We start from the raw sequence: 22,991 nt of genomic DNA on the forward strand, positions 1-22,991 counted from the left end.
AGGAGTAATCAGCTAACTGTGTAGTCGATAGACTTTCTATCAACTACACAATTAGTCAATAGAGGGAGCTACCCCCGCTGCGGCTCTGCAGTTTCACTGTAGTAAGAGCTGGGAATGCAGACAGCCCGTCTCCGCCTACATTGGACCCGGCACCAGCCGGTTCTGAACTGGGCTGGCTCACTCCCGGCTCGCGCTGGGCCCAGCAGCCCCTGTCCGTGCCCACTCCTGAGGGCAGCAAAACACGCTGGGCACGCCCGGCAAGGAGCGGCCCCAGGGTCCATCTTGTTTGGGAAGCAGCTTCCCAGCACGTCTCATTTAACCTCCCGCCACCCGCTTCCTGCCATCCTGTCTGCTCTCTGGCAGCATGGGGGGACCTCGGCAAGTGCCTGCCCGCCGCAGACAGCCCGGAGCCGGGGGAGGAACGCGCAAGGCCATGGCAACCCCAGGCAGGCTGGCTGGGCTCCGGGAAGGCAGCGCTGGGTCGGTAGAGGGACGTTTGACCTGCCTATTCGCGACTCCAGCTCCGCGGCATGAAGCCGAAGCCATTTTGGGGCCAGGCCTCGCCCCTGGTGGGGGCTGTGCACTGGCTGCCCGACGCACCGCGTAGCAGCACCCAGGCACTGTGCAGGCCGGGCAGGAGACGGGCAGAGCCTAGCTGGGAATCGCAGGGCCAGGGCGGGCGGAGAGTGGAGGCTGGGCTGCGTGACCCCCACTCGGCCGCTCACCCTGCTCTGCCCCTTGGGGTTGCAGCATGGCTGGGCTGAGCCACACAGTGCCCGCCTGGGACAAAGCCCAGGAGACAGGCAAGCCCCGGTCCTTGCCTGCAAGCCCAGCCACACCAGCTCAGCTTCCCCACCTGCTTCCCCACCGTGGCTGCTTCCCCACCTGCCGTACATGAGTGGGGCTCCCAGGAAAGTGGTGCCAGCCCGGCGCATGGGACAGGCAGAGAGCGGAGCTGCCGCCCCTACAGCACCTGGCTCATCCCGGGTCTTGAGTACTTGACTGACTGCTTATCGGTAGGGTTACCAGGTAGCTTCAGAAAAAATACTGGACACACTTGGAGGGAGGGGGGGGGGGAGAGAAGGGACCAGCTGGGAGGGGAGCAGGGCTGACTGGAGGGAAGGGGGATGGGAAGTAGGGCTGTAGCGGGGGTCGGGGCAGCGGGGCTGGCTGGGGGAGGTCGGGGGGAGCGGCCGGTGGGAAGCAGGGCTGGTTGGAGGAGGGGGTTCAGAGGCAGTGGGACTGGCAAGGAGAGATGGGGAGACGGCCGGTGGGAAGCAGGATTGGTTGGGGGGGGGTGAGGTCGGGGGCAGCAGGGCTGGCCGGGGGAGAGCAGGAGGAGGAGAACTGGCCAGAAGGAACCAGGGCAGGCCGGGGAGGGGGCCGGGGGGACCGGGGCTTGGCGGGGGAGAGCGGGGGGGAGAGAATCAGCCAGCAGGGAGCGAGACTGACCTGGGCACTTGCAGATCCCAGGGCGCTGCCTGTCCCACGCACGGTCCCGGCGAAGCACGAGGAGTCCAGCTACGGCTCCACAAGGCGCTTGAAGAGCGCTCAGGACCACGGATAGGGCTTCTCCTCCCCCCCCCCCCCAAGGCATCACTCCTACGTCCAACGCAACCAGAGGCTCCCAGCGCTGATCGTGTCCCGCTTCCCAGCCACGTCCCCCACACCCTTCAGGCTTCCATTGGGTGTCCAGACGGAAAATCAGAAAATACCGGACATGTCCAGTATTTTCTGAATTTATTTACTGGACAGAGGGACCAAAAAACGGACTGTGTGGTTGACACCTGGCAACCCTACTTATCATAGAATCATAGAATACTAGGACCGGAAGGGACCTCGAGAGGTCATCGAGTCCAGTCCCCTGCCCTCATGGCAGGACCAAATACTGTCTAGACCATCCCTGATAGACATTTATCTAACCTACTCTTAAATATCTCCACAGATGGAGATTCCACAACCTCCCTGGGCAATTTATCGGGTAGTCAATCAAGTACTCGACTACTCTCTTGGGGTATGTCTACACTACCCTCCTAGTTCAAACTAGGAGGGTAATGTAGGCATACCGCACTTGCAAATGAAGCCCGGGATTTGAATTTCCCGGGCTTCATTTGCATAAGCGGGGCGCCGCCATTTTTAAATCCCCGCTGGTTCGAACCCCGTGCAGCGCGGCTACACGGGGCTCGAACTAGGTAGTTCGGACTAGGTTCCTATTCCGAACTACCGTTACTCCTCGTGAAACGAGGTGTACCGGTAGTTCGGAATAGGCACCCTAGTCCGAACTACCTAGCTCGAGCCCCATGTAGCCGCGCTGCACGGGGTTCGAACCAGCGGGGATTTAAAAATGGCGGCTCCCCGCTTATGCAAATGAAGCCCGGGAAATTCAAATCCCGGGCTTCATTTGCAAGTGCGGTATGCCTACATTACCCTCCTAGTTCGAACTAGCGGGGTAGTGTAGACATACCCTTTCATCCCTAATTCAGATCCCTTCCCTATTTAGCTTTAACCTTCCCTGCTATCCCTTAAGGATACAGCCTTTTCCTGCGGCCGTATGGTAAGGCCTAAGGCCTTTGTCGGCAGCCATTTTAGGAGAGAAGCAGCTAGGAGCTAAAAAAATGCAGAATGTCACATCCTCACATTCCATCTAACTTACATTAAAACATCAGGCTGTGAAGAAGGCGATCCTGTCCTAACCATCCCCAGATAAAGAAACAGATCTTAAGACGGTTAAAGAAAACTTTGCGTGCTAGCATTCTGTCTGGCAAAAACCCAACAGTTGTGATTGTAATATCAATTTGTCTAGCATTGTGTCTTTGTGGTCCCCACTTCTCTATTGCGTTTCTGTCTGGTGTCCGTCTGGGTCTGTGTTTCTGTCTGTTGCATATCTCATTTTGCTAGGTGCAACTCAATCCAGGTGGTGAGCTATAACTGGCTAAAGAATTGTTTTACAATATATTAGAATTGGGTAGAGGAGTATATAGTGATATTTTAATAAAGTGATTGGTTAAGGCCACGTTTCTCAAACTGTGGATCCCAACCCCCGGGGGGTCACGAGCAACTTAGAGGGAGGTCGCGGTATCACAAAGTTTGAGAACTCCTGGGTTAAGGTGCCACTAAGCAGGACTCAAGTTTATACACACAAGGATCCAGACGGAAGTTCTCTGGAAGCAGCTCTGGGACACAGCCCCCTGATCAGAGCTGCCAGACCTCAGCACTCTGCTATCGCCACCCTGAAGGTGCTGGAGTTCCCCAGATGGCTTGATCCTGATTAGCTATCAAGAAAAGTTCATCTGCCGTACTGGGAGCGGTGAGTGCTGTATGCTTAGTGTGTGCATTCTGGCCTGCTGATTGTTAATAAACAGAGGTTAAGCACGGGTATGGGCTGTGTAAGGCTCTTTTACTGGTAATAGACCCCACAAATCCGCAGAGTGTCATATTATACCCTGAGCACCCTGAAGGGTAAAAGCTTTGTGCCCCAGAGTGTAAGGTTACGCCCTGACTCCTAGAAATGGGGTAAAGGTGGGAGCCCCTACAACAAGGGTGGGGATCCTTTTTTAGGCTGGGGGGCTACTGACCCACAGAAAAATCAGGCGGGGGCCACACACAAGTGAAAAGCAAAAAAACCCCAACCCTCACTGACATGGCCCCCAGACTGCCAACTGAGGAAAAAGACACTCTCCACATTCCCTTTGCACAGCAGAGCCTGGGGGGTCGAGGGGCTGCCTAGTAATTTTTGTGTGCTCCAACCCTGCAGTGGGGTAGCAGGAAGGCTGGGAAGCCAGCATGGGCTCCCCAACGCGTGGGGAGGGGCTTTGAGCCTTTGGGAGCTGGATCCAGGCAAGCCAGGGGCCACTTCTGGCCCCCGGGCCAGAGGTTCCCCACTCCTACCCTAGAACATGCAAGTGACAGAGAATTTTGTGCAGACAGCACCCGCTAGGATGCCGGAGCCGAGCTCAGTTGCACCAGTAAGGGTACGGAGATTGAAGCCAGACCAATGCTTCTCCTGCACAGGGAACAGCAGCACCCAGCTAGCACTGCCTGGCACAGAGTGAGTGATCTCATCCCTAGCAAACAGGGAGAAGCAAAGCATCACGGAGAAGGAGGGGCAGGAGGTTGGCAGGGGCAGTGGGTTAACAGTGCTAAGCAAAACTCACTCTGTTTGTCTCATAGTGCACTGGATACACCTAAAGAGCCTGATTCCAGAAGCTGCTGGACACCCACAAGTCCTACTGAAGTTCAGCTCAGCACCTGCCAGGATCTAGTCCAGAGTCTTCATACCAGGGCCTGTAAAACTCCCACTCCAGCAAGGCTGTCTCTGGCCCTGAGTGGGAGGTGCAAAAGCAGCTGCTTCTTCTTGCACTGCTCTGCCATGGCCATGCACAGTCACAAGCTGGACACTCACTCCTGTGCAAAAGGCCTAGGCACCCTTTACGCCTCCAAAACAGAGCTTGGTGTGGGAGTTAAGGATGCCTCAGCCTCATGCTGGCCTGCTGCATGAGGCGGGAGAGGGGAGGGTTTCACTGCGGTGATCCTTGTACTTAATGCTGGAAGGAAAACATGCTCAGGCATCCTGCAGACAGGATGGTCTCTACTGCAATTAGAGTTGCCAGGTGTCTGGTATTGAACCAGACAGTCCTGTATTTTCGCCTCCTGTCTGGTGAAAAAATTTAAGAAAATACTGGACACCTAAAATGTCCGGTATTTTCTGTTTTTTTCCCAGCCAGAAGATGAAAATCCCGGGCTGTTCGGCTCAATATGGAGGCAGCCTAGCAACCCTAGCGCTTACCGAGTTTCACAAGGGAGCTGTCCGGCCCGGCGCAGGGAGGCAAGATGGCAGGCGGCCACTGGCAGCCTGTTAGGGCCAAAAAGCCGCACTATGAGGTTTTTAAAGTTGTTGGTTTTTTGCTTAACAACTCTCGGGGGTCTTTTTTTTTTGTTCAACAAACTTTTTCCTGGCACGATTTTTGTTGTTGTTGTTGGGTATTTTTTCTGAAGCCATCGAGTAACCCTAACTGCAATGTTGAGAGCCCATTGTCTGGTGTCACCAGCTGACAACCAACAGTTCATGGGTTTGGCACTGACGGACTCTGCTGCACTGAACACCGCAGCTAGCTATACCCCCTAACCTTGCACACCCCACTGGGCTCCCAGCTCCTCCCCCGATACAGCCCTTTCTAATTATTATTGAGCTTTGATGCGGAAAACTCAAGGGAAGCATTTAACCCTCCCGGCAATGCCCTCCATTCCCATATGCAGGGAGCAGCCAAGCACCCCACTTCCCCATCGTTCCCGGAGCCTCAGGGCTCAGACGATTCAATTACAACAGGGGGTGAGTGCCCCAGTGGCAGTCTTCAATCTCACACGCCAGCATCAGTGGTTCCCAGCAAGATCCAGAAGCGAGAGTTGGCTGCTGGGCCCTGGATGTTGAAACCTGGCACTGGATGCCTTTTGTGGTTATGGGGAGAGAAGCAGTCACGGCACATAGGTCAATAAGACCCAAGTCACATGGAGAGATAACTGTGTAACAACTTCCTGCAGTAGCTGTACCTTTCGTGTGCAGGCACACAGGACAGGTTGAACCTCTCTAATCCGGCATCCTCAGGACCTGACCGGTGCCAAACCTGAGAATTTGCCAAACCACGGGAGATCAATATTGTCTAGCAGTATTGCCAGCACTTCCACTGCTCACTGGGCTCTTAGAAGACCTGTAGGGGTAAATTAAAGCTAAATAGCCACACAGAACACTGAGAGCCAGGACTGGTGGCTGTAAAACTTTATAGAACCATAGAACCTTTGGCCACATCTCTAGGGTTGCCAGGTGCCTGGTATTCTACTGGACAGTCCGGTTTTTGGGCTCTCTGTCCAGTAAAATTTTTTAGAAAATACCAGACATGTGGAATGTCCGGTATTTTCTGGTTTTCCGGCGGGGCGCTGGACGGAATTCTGGTGGGGGCTGGGAGGTGGGGCGCAGTTGGCACTGGGAGCCTCTGGTTTTGTCTGAGGAGGAGGGGAAGCCCTGTCCCTGCTCCTGAGCGCTGGTCAAGTGCGTGGTGGAGCCGCAGCCGGACTCGCTTTGCCGGGACCGTGCGCAGGATGGACAGCGCCCTGGAATCTGCATGAGCCCGGGTCAGTCCTCCCCTCCCCCCCGGCCAGCTCTGCTTCCTGACAGCCGCCCCTTCCCCGATCTCCACCGGCCAGCTCCGCTGCCCACAACCCCCCCCTCCCAGCCCTGTTCCTGCCGGCCGCCCCTCCCCCAATCTCCCCCAGCCAGCCCCGCTGCCCCAACCCTCCCCCCTGCCACCTCTGCTTCCTGTCCCCCCCTTCCTCCCGGCCAGCCCTGCTCCCTTCCCGGCCAGTCTCCCCTCCCTCCCGCCCCCGATCAAGTGTGTCTGGTATTTTTTTTGAGACTACATGGTAACCCTACACACCTATGCTAAGTGGACATCCAGCTAAATACAATCATGCCAGACCACGATGTTGCTGGAGCAGAGAGTGCTGGACTAGAGTTCAACCTATACTCCCCTTTCAGTGAAATCATTGCTGGGGGAACACCCACCGGCACATGGCAAGGGAGATGGTGTGTAACCAAGCATCGTGCTACCAATTCCCCAAGTCTCCTTTAAGCAAACAGTGGCCAAGAACTCAGCCCTATTACAGGTAGGGGAAAGCCAGGCCATCAGTGAGCATAGCTCATACCAGCACAGGGAGGACGGATGAGTGTCCTTAGCTTAAGTGACAACCCAAGGTCCCTATTAACCCTTTGGAGCCTGCACACCTGACGCTATACAATAGAAACCTGTTTACCAAAGACCTTGGGACCCAAACCTCCTGTGTGGCCCTGGAGGATCACTGCAGCTGCCTGCCCATTTTGCTCAAAGGCTGGGGGACACTGTGCAGAAGGGTTAGGTCAGGCCAGATGGATAAAGCATGTGCATGGGAACTATATAACCCTTGGAACTGCAAGCCACAGAGGGCATTCAGAGAAGCCTCTGCAACTCTTGGTAGACTCCACTCAGCGTCTGTATTAGACAGGTACTGGCTACCAAAGTGTAGGCTATCCAGAATTTATGGCGGGTCTGCTTTTCAAAGGTAATGAGCCCTCAAGCCCCCACTGACTTCAAGAGTAGCTGCCGATGTAACGCCAACAGGCGGAACCGAACCTGGGACCTCTGGAGCTTAATGCATGAATCTCTACCGCTTGAGCGAAAAGCCAGCTGGCTCTCCGTAAGGCCGCGGAACAGACTCATTATTCTGACATAAGTGGTCTTGGTGCCACTAGATGGGACCGTGCACCACACCCAGAAGGTGTGTGGATTACGCATAGAGATGTAATAGTGTAGTCAATTAACCGATTAACCGATAAGCAAAAGCCTATCTGTTAATGCTATAGACTACATGCACCCCTTCCCCCCCACCCCCCGCACCAGCTTGTGCTGGGTCTCGTAGCTCAGACCCCACCCAACCTGTATCAGAGGCAGCAGCATGGGGTGAAAGGCAGCCGGTCTGCAAAGAGAGATGGTTTTTACAATGCACCCCCACGCAGAGTGGCTGGGGGTTCCTCAGGAGTGGGGCAGAGCACATTGGCTGCCGGCCCCATCTCCGGGGACTATAGATCAATTATTCAATTGACCAATATTTAACATCCCTAGTTACTGATGGTAGACAGACACTCCAAGCAACTGTAGAGTTAACAGTATGAAAAGTGCTAATGTTGACAAGGATAAACCACAACTAGACATTTTTATAATAATAACTTAATATTACAAAAATATCACAAGAAACACACTTGAAACCAGTGGCTTATTTTAAACAAAGCTCACGACACTAGCGAGCAGGAACAAGTTGGCAATTTCTAGCAATCATGTGGTGAACAAAGCAACAAGCAATTAATGCTGCAGAGAAAAGAAATCCAAGGTCAGCACTGGCTGTTTCCCTTTCACAGAGCTTCTATTCTCTCCCTTTCACGGGGGCGTAGCATCAGCTGAAAGCTGCATTCATTTGTAAGGCATCTATTTCAGAACCTATCCTCACCCCGCTTACTGGAGGATTCAATTATTTTGGCTGCTCCCTAGCAGCGGCAACCAAGTATCATTTGTTTGGGATCTGAGAAAAGGGAAAAACGAGGGGACCACAGCCAAGTTGAGTCATTATAGGCCCACTAAAAATGTGCAAATTCAAGGAGAATGATCCTTTCCCATTTTCTTTCTCTTTTATTAATGCCACAGAACAGGTTTAAACAGTTAGCAAACCCAAACCATTTCCAGACCTTTACTTTTGGTCCAAGTCTGGTGGGGACGTTTGAATGAGGAAAATCTGATGCTATGTGACAATTCTCTATTTCCTCATCATTTTAGCCTCAGAACTGAGCAACAGAGATTGCATTGATCTGATATGTTTACTTGCAGTATAGTATTCAGGCATTAGATAACTTTGTATGAAGCTTGGTAAACAAGATGACAAAGCTAGAACTGGAGCTGAAAGGAAGTCTGTCTCTTTGTATCTGTACTTGAAATTGTTTTCTATCTCTCTTGTTGTTCTCTATAATATGATCTCCCCTTACCAAAGGCCTAGGTCACATTCCTATTTATGCAGTGGTAAAGCATGTTTACCACTTACGGCAAGATTCTAGTGCCATGGGCTACGAGGTTTTGATGAATTGCCTACAAGTTCTCATGAGGACTGACAGCTTGGCCCGTCAACAAAATCATTACAGATTGTTGACATTTTTGGAACTACCAAGTTTTTTAGTTGAAAAGCTGCCATTTAAAACACAATCCAAATATTTTTGCAACAACAATCAATGTTAGTTCATGGAGTTTTTTAAAGTATTTTTCACAGGCATCATTATGGAAACTTTTCATTTACAAAACAAGGTGTTCCATAAATATAAAGTTTGGGTAACGATCTCAGTTAACAAACATGTTGCCAAAAGTTTGTTAAAAATGGAAAACGGGCCCATTTTGAAGCCTGCACTAAAAACAACTGAGGAATTTGTCCTAAAGGTTTTCTCTCTGACTAGCTTGAGAATTGCTTCTCCTCAAAGGAACTCTACTTTCTCTCTTATCATCCTTCCTGTTCAGTGTGGATGTGAAGCCAATGTGGGGGGGAAGGGGACCACAAGTCATTTTGGGGCACAGGTTTAGTAGCTGACACTCAGCACGGTGCCTCCTCTGAATTAATGCCAGGGTCTGCTGGCTCATTACCTTCCCAGGACCTGGCTGAGAAAGTGCTCAAACCTGCCCAAGATATGCCTGGCGCTTGGTGACTGCGGGTAAAAGAGCAGGCAGGCTACCAGTTGAAAGGTCATCGCTACCAATTGTCATGACGGCTAATGGCCTCTGACCCTGCTGGAGGCCGCCTGCCTACATAGCAGAGGGAGCCAGGGCTTCCTTTCATTCCTTCCAGCTCTCTGTGGTTGGGTAGAAGTTGTGACCATGCCTCTCTAATATGGGCCAAGGTGGGCTGCCGGCAGCTGGCGTCCCAGGCGGAATGTGTGATCGGTGCCCCCGCGTCCACAGCCCTCAATGGCGTGATGTTATCACTGGGTGTCCATTTAACATGGCGCCCTGGGCGACGGCCTAGTCGGCCTATATGCACAGGCCACACCTGCCCACAATGCACCCCAATCCCAAGGCAAAAGCAGCCAGCAACATTTGGGTGTGGGGCGCGAGGGACTCTGGGAGGTGGCAACTTTGACTCGGGTCTTGCAATGCAGAGGCCAGTGCCCTAGTAGAGGTGCTAAATATAACACCGATACTCTAGCGCAGGGTTCCCTCACACGACTCGAGGTTTAAAACTAATAAAAGAAAGTTTTTCACACAGCGTGTAGTCAACCTGTGGAACTCCTTGCCAGAGGAGGCTGTGAAGGCTAGGACTATAATAGAGTTTAAAGAGAAGCTAGATAATTTCATGGAGGTTAGGTCCATAAAAGGCTATTAGCCAGGGGATAAAATGGTGTCCTTGGCCTCTGTCTGTCAGAGGCTGGAGAGGGATGGCAGGAGACAAATCGCTTGATCATTGTCTTCGGTCCACCCTCTCTGGGGCACCCGGTGCTGGCCACTGTCGGCAGACAGGATACTGGGCTAGATGGACCTTTGGTCTGACCCAGTGCGGCCGTTCTTATGTTCTTATGAACTGCCCCATCTCAGCAATGAAGACCAGTTCGGGGAGACTTGCTGTCGGTTCCCTGAGCTAGACATGCCCAGGCAATGATGGGGCTTTCTCTAGCGAGGAGACCCCTGCATCTTACCTGAAAGGCACTTACTAGGAACTAGACTGAGAGCACCGCATCCCACCAAACAGCCCCTGGATGATCATTTCTTTGGGTACCCACTGAGCTGGGCTTGGAAGGATGTAGCGAGGGATGCACTCACACTAGGATAGAGCCAGAGCCTGCTAAACCAGGAATCTCTTCACTCATTGCTCTGCATTTCTGATCAGGCCCACTGCTCGTTTGCATTCCCCAGCCAAACCATCTTAGAACAAACTCACTCCTCTACAGGTCGAGAAGCAAATAGCAGGGGGGAAATAATGGAATTTACTTTGAAAGAAGCAGCCTAACACGACTGTAAATATTTCTCAGCCCTGACACGTTTGCCCATTGGGCACTACCGCTACCCTTGGCTGCAAAACAGAGAGAACATAACATACTTGCTATAAGTAGCTCCCTGCACTCTCCTTTTCCTGTGGTACATAAACCTGTCACCTCCACATTTCCTGCCAACTGCTACAGCTTGAAAGTGGTAAATGCTGTGCGTTCAGAAAAATAAGGGCCAGATTTGGATTTCAGCCACCCCTGTGCAAACCCAGACTTCACTTGAGTTAGTCTGGATTTACACTCACGTGGCTGAGATCAGAATCGGTCTCTGTCTGCATAACAGCTTAGAAGATGTCAGAGTCAATGAATTTACACCAGGGATGAATTTTGTCAAAGTGGCAGTGAAGGACACAGTGATATTTTGATCATCAAAGCTCTCGCTGTCACACATGCTGAACACCCACTTCTCTCACAGATAAGAGCTGTAAAATCAGATCCCAGCTGTCCCATGTTGGGCATCTAAAAGCCAAGCACCAACACTAGAGGACACAATTGGGAATATGCTTCTTAACTTCTCCCTGCCTCAGTTTGTGACTATACAAATCGGGGCTAAGAATGCCTACCAGCTTCACGGAGGCATCCTTGCAGTGTGGTTTGAAATCTTTGGACAGAAGGTGCTCTAAGTGCTGTCATTCCATTCAACAGATACAATTTATGTCTATACAAAGGGTACCATCTGGGCCTCAGTAAAGTGAGTGGGAGTTTTGCTACTGATTTCAATGAGGCCAGGATTTCATCCAAACTCTATCAAACTCAAAGCGCCCCTGTGGGGAACTGAAGGGGTCAGGACATTAAAACAGGGGCTGTGGAACCTTTCACCTGTAGGTCACGCCCTAGGTAGAGGCCAAAAGAGGTTCCCACCTGACAGTTACTTGCTTCTCCATAGTAAAGTGGTGGGTCCCATCTTGTTTCCCCTACATGGCAACTGCCTCCACACCTGGGTCTCTCAGATGAGAGGGGAAGGACTAAAGAGGCACTTTTCATCAGCCCTAAGACTCAGGTGGGCCAAATGCTGTCACGTGGGGGATGTTAAGCGCTATACTAAAGTGTTTGGATTTCCAGAGTTGCTGGGTTCCACGTATCCTGCACCAAAGCCAACAGGAGCTTCAAGGCCTCAACAGCTCTGAAAATTAGGCTGCTTTTACTTAGGTGCCTCAATGTAGGCACTCATGCTGGAACATTTTAGCTTGGAGGCTTCAAAGAGAAAGGTGTGTTAATTAACACAAAGCGCCTCATATCTGACTTTATAACATCTCCGGTTATCACATCTGTAGCACTCGGCCTGAAGTGTGTGGGACGGGAACGGGTACTCCAGAATCCTGTGGCAACTCCCAGGTCCTTCACACCCTCTTTAGATTTGCTGCTTAGGTAGGAGCCGGGGTATGGCTGCTGTCGTACGTTCAGCCCTTAGGCTGGGAACTCAAACTGCACAGAGGGCTTGGGCTGGCAGCGTTTAAACCCTGAAAACACAACTCAAGTGGGACTGAACAAAACAGGGAGGCTACTGCAAATGGCAGGGGAGAAGGTTCTCACATCCATAGCAACAAGAGAGTGGGGCGTGAAGAGATGGGTGGAGGGAGCAGGAAGTGACAGCAAGAAAGAAGGTGCAAGAGAAAAGACTGGGGCAAGTCTGTGGATGATTATGAAGAAAGAAAACAGGCCTAGTTCTGCCCTCAGCCACGTACATACAGTTCCAAAGGGAGCTGAATACAGGGAGATGAAGGCAGGATTGGTCCCCATATGTATTAATCTGGGAATTGGCATCTCATAATGTATAAAGATTAGCCATCAAATATGACAAGAGTTGAAATCACCATTCAAATCCCAGGAGAGTCAAAGGAATGTCAGGTCTAGCTGTTTACTGGCCTGGTGACAGGCTCAGCTAGCAGCCAGTTTAGTTCTGCCTGAGACTGCCTCTCTCCACACTAACCCGGCATTGTCTGTGGGTTGCACAGTTTCCAGCGGATGAGAGCTGTGCATCTGGTCCAATGAATAGAGTGTTAGGGCTTTGAATGAGGGTCAGCTATGAGAGAACTGGGCAACGGCACTGCCAGACAAAAACACCAATGAAAGATCCCGGAGTTCCAGCACAGGCAAGGCAGCTTGCAAATTCCTGCCAATACAAGATGTGCTGGAGAATTAATTCTTTTGGGTGCCTGGGGGACAAGAGAAAGTAAGCAGACTGAACTCACTCACGGCTGTGGGTAAGGAACTGAGGTCTAGTCCTGGCTGATGGCTCTACCCTCTGGCCCCTGGGGAGTCACTGTGGCAGTTTTAACCCTGGATCCTTATGTTAGACATCTAAATACGCAGCCTGATTTGCAGCGGTACTGAGCACCCAGAGCAACTCTGAACTTGCTCAGCATCTAAAATTCAGGTTGTGGATTTAGGTGACCTAGGATAGATTTAGCTGCTTCACGTTAGGCAACTTAATTTGAAAACGTTGGCCAGAATCTTTGCGTCTGAAGACACTATAGCTCATTTGGACAGAACGGGGTGTAGTGCTAAACAATTCCAAGTTATCCAGGATCCCTCTTCACCTCCTGCCCCAAATCACTGTGCTGTAGTACTACATATCCCAGCGGTGGCTGCATTTCAGCACTGAAGCACATGTATACCCTGCAAAGTGATTTTGCAAGAGGCCATCACCACCACCCGTATCCCCTGGACAAGCCATGCATTTTCAGCATCAGCCAGTGGTTAGGCTGGGAATCCTGTGGAAATGAAGCAGACCAACATTGATTAGGGATACTCATTCCACCAGGTGTAAGCAAAGTTTGAGCGCAGGCTCAGCATTATGTATGCCTGCTGTGGTGGAAGTGAGTCACGGGAATTGGCCACAGCAAGCGTGAAAAGTCACAGATACGCTTCAGAGCAACCACAGCGAGGGACTGCCCTCCAAGCCCTCAGAGAGGTAGCCATGTAGTCTGTATCTGCAAAAACAACGAGGAGGCCTGTGGCACCTTAGAGACCAACAGATTTATTAGGGCACAAGCTTTCCTGGGTAAAACCTACTTCATCAGATGAAATGGAGTGGAAATTCCAGGAGACATAAGAACATTTATGAAAGCAACTCCCCCTCTTTGGATACCCTTCATCTGTCCATTTCCTCATTGCAGCCCCAAGGCCTTCGTCCTGAGTCAGTACAGGACCAATACCCCTGTAAAGGGAAGGGGATAACTATGCTGCTGGAGGGGTGTAGGTTTGCTATTGTAGATGCAGCAAAAGGAATCAGTCTACTTCCTCACACAACTAGATCCACTGACTTTGAGGCAATGACTCGTCTGACCATGGCCTACTCAGGCCCTCAGAGAAGTCATTTAATGACAGAAGAGAAAGTGCTCTGAGTTTTGCTACTCAGACCGGGGCACGGGGAGGGAAGGCGCCCACATTGGAGCCTGGGGTCAGCAGGGGACTCAGAGTCCCCCACTGACTCTGGGCTCCATGCAGCACTGCCACTTTGAAATGCCATGCGGAGCCTGGGATCAGACTCAGCTGACCCCGGGTTCCGTGGAAATACCATGCGGAGCCCAGGGTCAGATGAGGGCTGATCCCGAGCTCTGTGTGGTATTTCAAAGCAGCAGCGCTGCACGGAGCCTGGAATCAGCTGGGGACTCCCTGGCTGACTCCGGGTTCCGCGGAAATGCCATACGGAGCCCGGGATTAACTCCATGTGGCATTGTCGCTTTGAAACACTGCTGCGGTGTTTCAAAGGGGCAGCAATGCACGGAACTCAGGATCAGCTGTGTGGCGCTGCCCCTTTGAAACGCCGCCACAGCATTTCAAAGCGGCAGCACCGCACAGAACCTGTAAGTTGGGCTCTGTGCAGTGCTGCTGCTTTGAAGTACCACCTTTCCCCCCCTCTTTGCTGCCCCTATCTGATAGAGGCAGCAAGGGGTAGGGGGAAGCAACTAGTAAATGCTTATCAGATAGTCGACTAGTCCTTAACATCCTTACCTCTAATATGTGTTTGCATGCCCCTCCACCTCCTCCAAGAGTTACAACCCCAGGAAAAAAAGAACCTGGCTTAGAGATTCTTCAAGGGAACTCTTGGGGATTTATTAAACAACCATGAGTATAATAATTAAAAGGCCAGTAAAGGTTGCTGAGAGAGGGTTTCTGATAGAACTATAGCTAACCTTGTAAATTATTCAGAAACATTAGGTTGTGCACACAGCTCTTGTGCAACCACACAATACTGTCAGTTACTGTCAACCTCCCTCATTTTCTCCCTTGGTGTTTGTTCTGTTCTCTGGCTGTACAATGTTGCAATCTGACTGTAAATTCTTCAAGATAGGGCTCATATATCTGTTGTCTGCACAGCACCTACTGCAAAGGGGCCCTGATCCTGGTCAAAGTCATCAGGCAAAGCCTCAGTGGGTATATCAACTATTAAAGAAAAATAAATGTTGATAGGGTATTTTTAGAGGCTGAACATTCTTGCAATCACATGGGATTGGTGGGAACACCCTTTGCAAACAGGAGTAAATAAAGAATGTTTTTGTGGTTTGGCTTGATTTTTCTCTGTGTTTCTAGGAATTGCTGGACATCACCCAGGTAAAATTCACATTGTTGCCTAAAGCAGGAGCCCAACTTGTTTATCACCCACTATTATGTGTCTCTCCCATTTACAGACATATTTTCAGCCTGAATGATTTTTATACTAGATTTAAGAAAGCAATCAAACCAAAAAGAACAAAAGTGATGTAACCATGAGAAGGCAAAGCATGCCTTGTCTGTAACATGCCGCATTGAACAGCAGCTGCCTTCTAGGTAGGCAGCTGTGTTAGAAATGAAACGAGGCAGTGCATAGAAAACAATTAATACAAGCTACAGACAACACATTTACTTTGTATTGTGATTTTCCATAATTGTACAGCTTTGGTAAACAGCCTCTTTTTCAAACCCAGCGACCATATTGTCATGACTAATATTTTAAGCAGCTAGAATTCTTTTTCAGCGAAGTACTTCACAAAGGTATGTGAGAGTTACTGCCTCTATTTACATATGGGTAAACTAAGACATGCAGCAGTTAAGTGGACTGCTCAGGTAACTTTCAGCAGGGGATTTGATTCAATGACCTCGTAGGGTCTCTTCCAACCCAATGATTCTACTTAGGAGACAACGGCAAAGACAGGAATAGACCTTGAGTCTCCTGCTGACAATCCATTAGATCATCAATACAAATCACAGTAGCTCCCTGTGAGAAGTGGAGGGTGCAGGCCTGATTGCCGTTTAATTCAAATACATATTACATCTTAATCAGTCAGGGTGAAAAGTGCAATCTTTGGTTCTCAAACTGAAGTTTGCAAACTCAGGCTATGTTTTCACTGCAGAGTTAACTCAAATTATCTACCTCATGAGTGCGCCTAACTGAAGTCGTCTCTGGAAACCTCTCTGGACAAAACTTACTCAGAACCAAGCAGCAGAGGAAAGCAGTCTGTAGAATGAAATTAGTGATGGCAGAAGCCTTTTAGGTCAAATATCTGCTGCCCATCAGCATGTTTATACACTACACACAAACCAACGTACATGTTGTGTGTATAAATTACCATACAGAGGGCTGAGATTCTGTTTTCAAACCCACTGGGGTGATCCCCAAAGGAGTTACTCTGTGTTATCTCGTGTGTGACAGAGAGCAGAATGTGGCTAAGCAGTTTTAAGGAATGCTTAAGATGAGGTGGGAGGGAAGTCACAGACCCAGTGAAAAACTCCCAGTAGGATAGATATGAGGTGAAAAAAAAGTGTTTTGAGCAGAGTTGCTCTATGCACATTTCTTCCAGGCCAATGTCAGTACTGGCTACAGAAATTTAAATTATAAAAAGTACAAAGCCAGAGAAACGAGCCAAAGGCAGAAAAGCAAATGGCCTACACACAGGCTGGGCCACCTTGACTTTCATACCACTAGGATCAACACTTTCACAGTACAGGCTCTCCCTTTGGGTGCACATAAGGTGCCCCGCTGAGCAGATACCCATGTCTGGGTTGCACAGAGATGCATCCTTTGGGCATACAAGGGGTATTCAAACTCAGTGCTCAGCTGGAGGGGAGGAGGGCAGAGTGGTATCTATTTATCTATGTGGGTGTAGAAGGGGTGATCCTATCTGGGCTCTAAATGAGGGGGAGTAGACAGTGGGGCCATCTATCTGTGTTCCACTGTGGGCTGCCCACCTCTGGGTGGGCGCCTGGGGCATGCCCATCTATTTCTGTGCCATGGGGGGGGGGCATTCATCTGTGGGGGACAATGTGGGGTGCCATCTCTCAGGGGGTGCTGCCCATCTATTTCTATGATCACAATCTCTGGGAGGGTGGACAGCTCTGGGGGGCATTAGAGGGTGGCTGCTTTGAAGAGTGCCCATCATTTTTCTCAGACAGGGGATGCAATTTCTGAGGGGGGCACATCTCGGGGGGGGGTACCCAGGGTTTGCACAGCTGGGGACTCACTGGGGTGCCCATCTATTTCTGTGATGGGGGGGCAATCTCGGGGGGTGCACATCTTGGGGGGATGTCCAGGGACTGCACCGGTGGAGGGGGCACAGGCGTACCCATCTATTTCTGTGCCAGAGTTTCAATCTCTGGGAGAAGGCACATCTCGGGGAGGGCGCAAGGGATTCATCTGGAGAGGGGGACGCCCAGGGATTGCACAGCCGAGGGCGCACAGGGGTGCCCATCTATTTCTGTGCCAGGGATTCATCTCTGGGGGAGCATATCTCGGGGAGGGGCACCAGAGATTGCACAGCTGGGAGTGCACGGGGGTGCCCGTCTATTTCTGTGCCAGGGTTTCAATCTCTTGGGGGAGGCACCAAGGGATTCATCTCGGGGGAGGAGGGCACATCTCGGAGGGGGAGGGGGTGCGCAGGGATTGCACAGCCGAGGGCGCACAGGGGTGCCCGTCTATTTCTGTGCCAGGGATTCATCTCTGGGGGAGCATATCCGGGGGGGAGGGGCCAGGGATTGCACAGCCGGGAGCGCACGGGGGTGCCCGTCTATTTCTGTGCCAGGGTTTCAATCTTTCGGGGGAGGGACATCTCGGGGGAGGGGCGCCCAGGGATTGCACAGCCGAGGGCGCACGGGGGTGCCCGTCTATTTCTGTGCCAGGGTTTCAATCTCTTGGGTGGGGACATCTCGGGGGAGGGGCGCCCAGGGACTGCACAGCCGAGAGCGCACGGGGGTGCCCGTCTATTCCTGTGCCTGGGCGCACGGGAGCTCCCCGCGTACTGGCGGGGCTCTGCCCCCGGCCTGTCCCCAGCCCGGGTCGGTGTCGCTGCAGACTCACCGCGCCGCTAGCAGCAGCAGCTCCCCGCGATCCTGGAGCGCGGCAGCGGCAGCCACGGCCCTGGGGTGCCCGGGACGGAGCCGCCGGCCGGGCGGGCGGGCTGCGCATCTCCTGCCGGGCTTGTCTGCGGGCGGGCGGGGCTGGCGGGAGCCCTCCCCGCGCTGGCCCTGCCCCGGCGCCCGCCTCCCCGGCAGCCGCGGAACAGGCAGCGCAGCGCCCCGCCGCCTTCGCAACCAGCCCCGGCGCTGCGGGGGGGGCCCCGCGTGTCCCCGAACCGCCCGCCAGAGACCCCCCCCCCGCCTGGTGCATAGTGAGCCCCCGTGACCCCCCCCCCACCGCCTGGTGCATAGTGAGCCCCCGTGACCCCCCCGCCTGGTGCATAGTGAGCCCCCGTGACCCCCCCGCCTGGTGCATAGTGAGTCCCCGTGACCCCCCCCTCGCCTGGTGCATAGTGAGTCCCCGTGACCCCCCCCGCCTGGTGCATAGTGAGACCCCGTGACCCCCCCCACCGCCTGGTGCATAGTGAGCCCCCGTGACCCCCCCGCCTGGTGCATAGTGAGACCCCGTGACCCCCCCCACCGCCTGGTGCATAGTGAGCCCCCGTGACCCCCCCGCCTGGTGCATAGTGAATCCCCGTGACCCCCCCCCCGCCTGGTGCATAGTGAGCCCCCGTGGCCCCCCCCCCCCCCCGCCTGGTGCATAGTGAGACCCCGTGACCCCCCCCCCCCGCCTGGTGCATAGTGAATCCCCGTGACCCCCCCCGCCTGGTGCATAGTGAGCCCCCGTGACCCCCCCGCCTGGTGCATAGTGAGACCCCGTGACCCCCCCCCGCCTGGTGCATAGTGAGACCCCGTGACCCCCCCGCCTGGTGCATAGTGAGCCCCCGTGACCTCCCCCTCGCCTGGTGCATAGTGAGTCCCCGTGACCCCCCCCTCGCCTGGTGCATAGTGAGCCCCCGTGACCCCCCCCCCGCCTGGTGCATAGTGAGTCCCCGTGACCCCCCCCCGCCTGGTGCATAGTGAGACCCCGTGACCCCCCCCACCGCCTGGTGCATAGTGAGCCCCCGTGACCCCCCCGCCTGGTGCATAGTGAGACCCCGTGACCCCCCCCACCGCCTGGTGCATAGTGAGCCCCCGTGACCCCCCCGCCTGGTGCATAGTGAGACCCCGTGACCCCCCCACCGCCTGGTGCATAGTGAGCCCCCGTGACCCCCCCCGCCTGGTGCATAGTGAGCCCCCGTGACCCCCCACCGCCTGGTGCATAGTGAGCCCCACGGAACCCCCGTGACCCCCCCCGCCTGGTGCATAGTGAGCCCCACGGGAACCCCCGTGACCCCCCCCCACCGCCTGGTGCATAGTGAGCCCCACGGAACCCCCGTGACCTCCCCCGCCTGGGGCATAGTGAGACCCCGTGACCCCCCACCGCCTGGTTCATAGTGAGCCCCACAGAACCCCCGTGACCCCCCCCGCCTGGTGCATAGTGAGACCCCGTGACACCCCACCGCCTGGTGCATAGTGAGACCCTGTGACCCCCCCCCCCGCCTGGTGCATAGTGAGCCCCACGGGAACCCCCGTGACCCCCCCCGCCTGGTGCATAGTGAGCCCCACGGAACCTCCGTGACCCCCCCCGCCTCGTGCATAGTGAGCCCCACGGAACCCCCGTGACCCCCCACCGCCTGGTGCATAGTAAGCCCCACGGAACCCCCATGACCCCCCCACCTGGTGCATAGTGAGCCCCATGCGAACCCCCGTGATTCCCCCCCCCCCATCACCTGGTGCATAGTGAGCCCCAGGCAAACCCCCGTGACCTCCCCACTGCCTGGTGGATAGTGAGCCCCACGCAAACCCCTGTGACTCCCCTACCTCCTGGTGCATAGTGAACCCCATGTGAACCCCCGTGACTCCCCACTGCCTGGTACACACTGATCCCCACACTAAACCCCAATTCTCCCCCACACTGTATGGTGCACACCGACCCACACAGTAACCCCCAGCAACCTCCACACTAACACACAGTGCCCCCTTCAACCACCTGATACACCCCGCCCCCACACTTAACCCTCTGATCCCTCACAGCCTGGTACACACCGACTCCCCATCTAACTGCCAGTGACCCCTCTCCACTGCCGGATACTCACTGACCACAGTGACACCACAACCAGCTAGTGCACACCAACACCTCACACTAACCCCCTGTTACCTCCTCAGCTTGGTACTAATCTGCCCGCACAGTAATCCCTAGTTACCCCCACAGTCTGGTACACACTGACCCCCACACTAACCCTCAGGGATTCCCCCACCACCTGATATACACTAACCCCCAATAACTTCCCCACTGCCTGGTACACACTAACCCCCTGTGGGCCCCCACAGCACCCTGTACACACCAATCCCCCCAGGGACACCCCTCCCTCACTTGGTACTTACTGAACCCCCCACACTAACTCCAAGTGACACCCTCCCACTGCCTGATACATACTGAACCCCCATACTAATTCCCAGTGACCCCCCCATACCTCCTGGAACAAAGCGACCCTCATACTAACCCTCAGTAACCCCCCCCCCACCTAACGCACACTGGGCCCCACACTAAACCCCAGTGACCACCCCCTACCTGGTGCACACTAACCCCCAGTGACATACCCCCACCACATGGTACACACTGACCCCAACTTCCCAGTGACTCTCCCCCACCTCCTGGTTCACACACAGCCCAATCCCTTCAACATAGTGGCTCCTCCACACCCACTCATAGGCACACATAGCCTGATCGCTCCCACATACAGTGATCTCCCAACAAGCCTGTTTGTTACATGCACGGTCTAATCTCCCCACCCACTCAGAGGGTATGTCTACACTACAAAGTTAGTTCGAACTAGCGCTGTAGTGTAGACGTACCCATAGTGACCTCTCCATACACCCTCATATACAGCCTCCCCCTCAACACCCTAGTACACACAACACAATCCCTGCCTGCAGCAGTGACCCCTCCATTTCACCTGGCACACAAAGGGGCTCTCTATACTTCTCTGGTACACACACAGTGACTTCTCCACAACTGCTAGTTCACACACACAGTCTGATCTCCACACAGAGTGAGCTCTCCACACCCCGATTCATGCATATCCACTGTTGGAACACATATACAAACACAGTGCCCCTCAGCACGCCTGATACACACACTGCCTGATCCCCCAGTGATCTCCTTGCCACACACACTGCCTGACCCTCCTCCTCAGTGACTCCTTCACACACCCTGTTACACACACAGCCAGATCTGACACACATAGCACTCTCTGTCCTCATATCCACAAATATATTCTGAGCCCCCAACAGTGATACACATGCATGTAAACATACACGTTTTGACCCTGCCCTCACACCCTGGAATCACATTCACATAAACTCTTTAAAACACACACATATACACACACTGTCACAGAAATACGTGCAGTTTAACACACATGTGCACACACCCACAATGTTATATGAAGGCATGCACAAAATCACATCACATCCACATTTTCACACACTGCCACAGCCACATTCACAAACACACACTACCACATGGAGACATGCACAACTCACATAAATATACACAATTTAATACAGAAACACAGTCACCTGCATACATACACACCTGGTTACATGCATGCACATACTGACACAGGTGCACTCCAACCCCACTTTAAACCGTGCTCCCTGTATTTTGCCACAATATAATATACTTCATAAACCTTTACCTCTGCTGCCACCCCTCCTTTACTAGTCTACATTATTATCAATTGCTGACAAAAATCAGCTAGCCTCAGCTCTAGCAGCAGCAGCAGCAAAAAGCCTATTTGCATCCCCTGTGCAAAGGTTTGATCTCTTTTAGGTGATTGCATTTTCAGTAATATTTCCAGACCTGTGTATTACTGTTCTGGAAATGTATACAAATGATGACTTTGAAACACAGTGGTTTCTGGATAGGAAGAACTCACATGATCCTTGTTCTTTTCATCTTCCGAAATAGAATCTCTGAGTCACACGATATTGCAAAATCACAACAGCATTTCTGTGACTTTCCCAAATCCCAGGGTTCTGGCCCAGAACGAAACGTTAACTTCCGGACAGTAGTTTTATGGGACATGGAATAGATTCTATAAAAAATAGGCCTCTCCTGTCAATTTTGATGGGGCCAAGTGACAATCCAGAAAAATATCTTGCTCTTCTGTACCATTTAGGCTCCCAGGCCTGCACGTACTTGCATAAGGACTGCTACCTCTGCACTGATTTCAGTGGAGCTTCTTCATAGCGACTGTCCCGTCGACATCAGTGTGACTCCAGGCGGGTGCTTTACAAGAAGTTGGAGGATGAGAGCCTAAGGCTGTACTAATGCTAGGCTTTTCCCACTCAAATTCCACACTGTTGTTGCCTCTAGGAGTAGCCAGCAGCTGCTGCCATTTTAATCACCATGTCACTGAAACCTGTTCAGCCCAGGTCCAGTCTTGCAATTTATGCATATGCTGCATCCTGATTAATTTTCTTTGCTCACCATAGACCCCACATTCTGCCCTGCTCAATCCGAGGGATTTTGACTAGGGAGTGTAGGAGGGAAGATTCTTCTGCTTTAAAAGGGGAACTGGCTTGCAACCCCTTTGTAAATACAGTAGTTTGGCAAGTTAACTACTTTCACAGCTACTTCTCTATTAAGCCCCTTTCTGCTTCCTCCACTGAGCTGCTGTTTTGTCATTTCCGACCTGCAGAGACAATGTACTGTCTCAAAAAAGCCTGTTTCCTGGCATGACAGTACTCACACATGACTGGTTTCTTTTCTCTTTAGTGGCTAAGAGTACTGTCTCACGCTGGAGGAGAATAACTGAATATTCTACGCACCAGGGCATGGTTCTGAGAGGTGCTTAGTGCTCTCATTATCCAATGGAGTCAAGTGCTCAGCACCACACTGAGTCAGGCCCATAGTTTGGAAGGCAAACTTTTTTTGTGCCATGAATTCAAATCCATTCATCTTTCCAAGGGCAACAATAAACCGAGTTCTACTCAGTGCCCTGTGTGTGACCGCATAATGATTTCCTGTTTGAGCTCTATGTAGACAAAATAGCTGGGCTATTTCTTCTGT

General features: G+C 52.7%; 1 protein-coding gene across 4 annotated transcripts in view; it reads right to left on the minus strand.

Annotated features, from left to right (window-relative positions):
* PAQR8 (progestin and adipoQ receptor family member 8) overlaps nucleotides 1-22,549 on the minus strand; it is a 71,276-nt gene extending 48,727 nt beyond the window's left edge. The window contains exon 1 of one of the 4 annotated variants that reach the window (XM_075923332.1): nucleotides 17,874-18,041. In XM_075923332.1, the coding sequence (XP_075779447.1) occupies nucleotides 17,874-17,981 (108 nt within the window). In that variant the 5' untranslated portion in view covers nucleotides 17,982-18,041. Of the gene's footprint in view, nucleotides 1-17,873; nucleotides 18,095-21,855 lie in introns of those variants that run through there. The other 3 variants (XM_075923330.1, XM_075923334.1, XM_075923333.1) reach the window with 3 other exon arrangements.
* Between the last annotated feature and the right edge of the window lie 442 nt (nucleotides 22,550-22,991).

This window comes from Pelodiscus sinensis, chromosome 3, assembly GCF_049634645.1.
Source record: "Pelodiscus sinensis isolate JC-2024 chromosome 3, ASM4963464v1, whole genome shotgun sequence".
NCBI classification, from domain to species: domain Eukaryota; kingdom Metazoa; phylum Chordata; order Testudines; family Trionychidae; genus Pelodiscus; species Pelodiscus sinensis.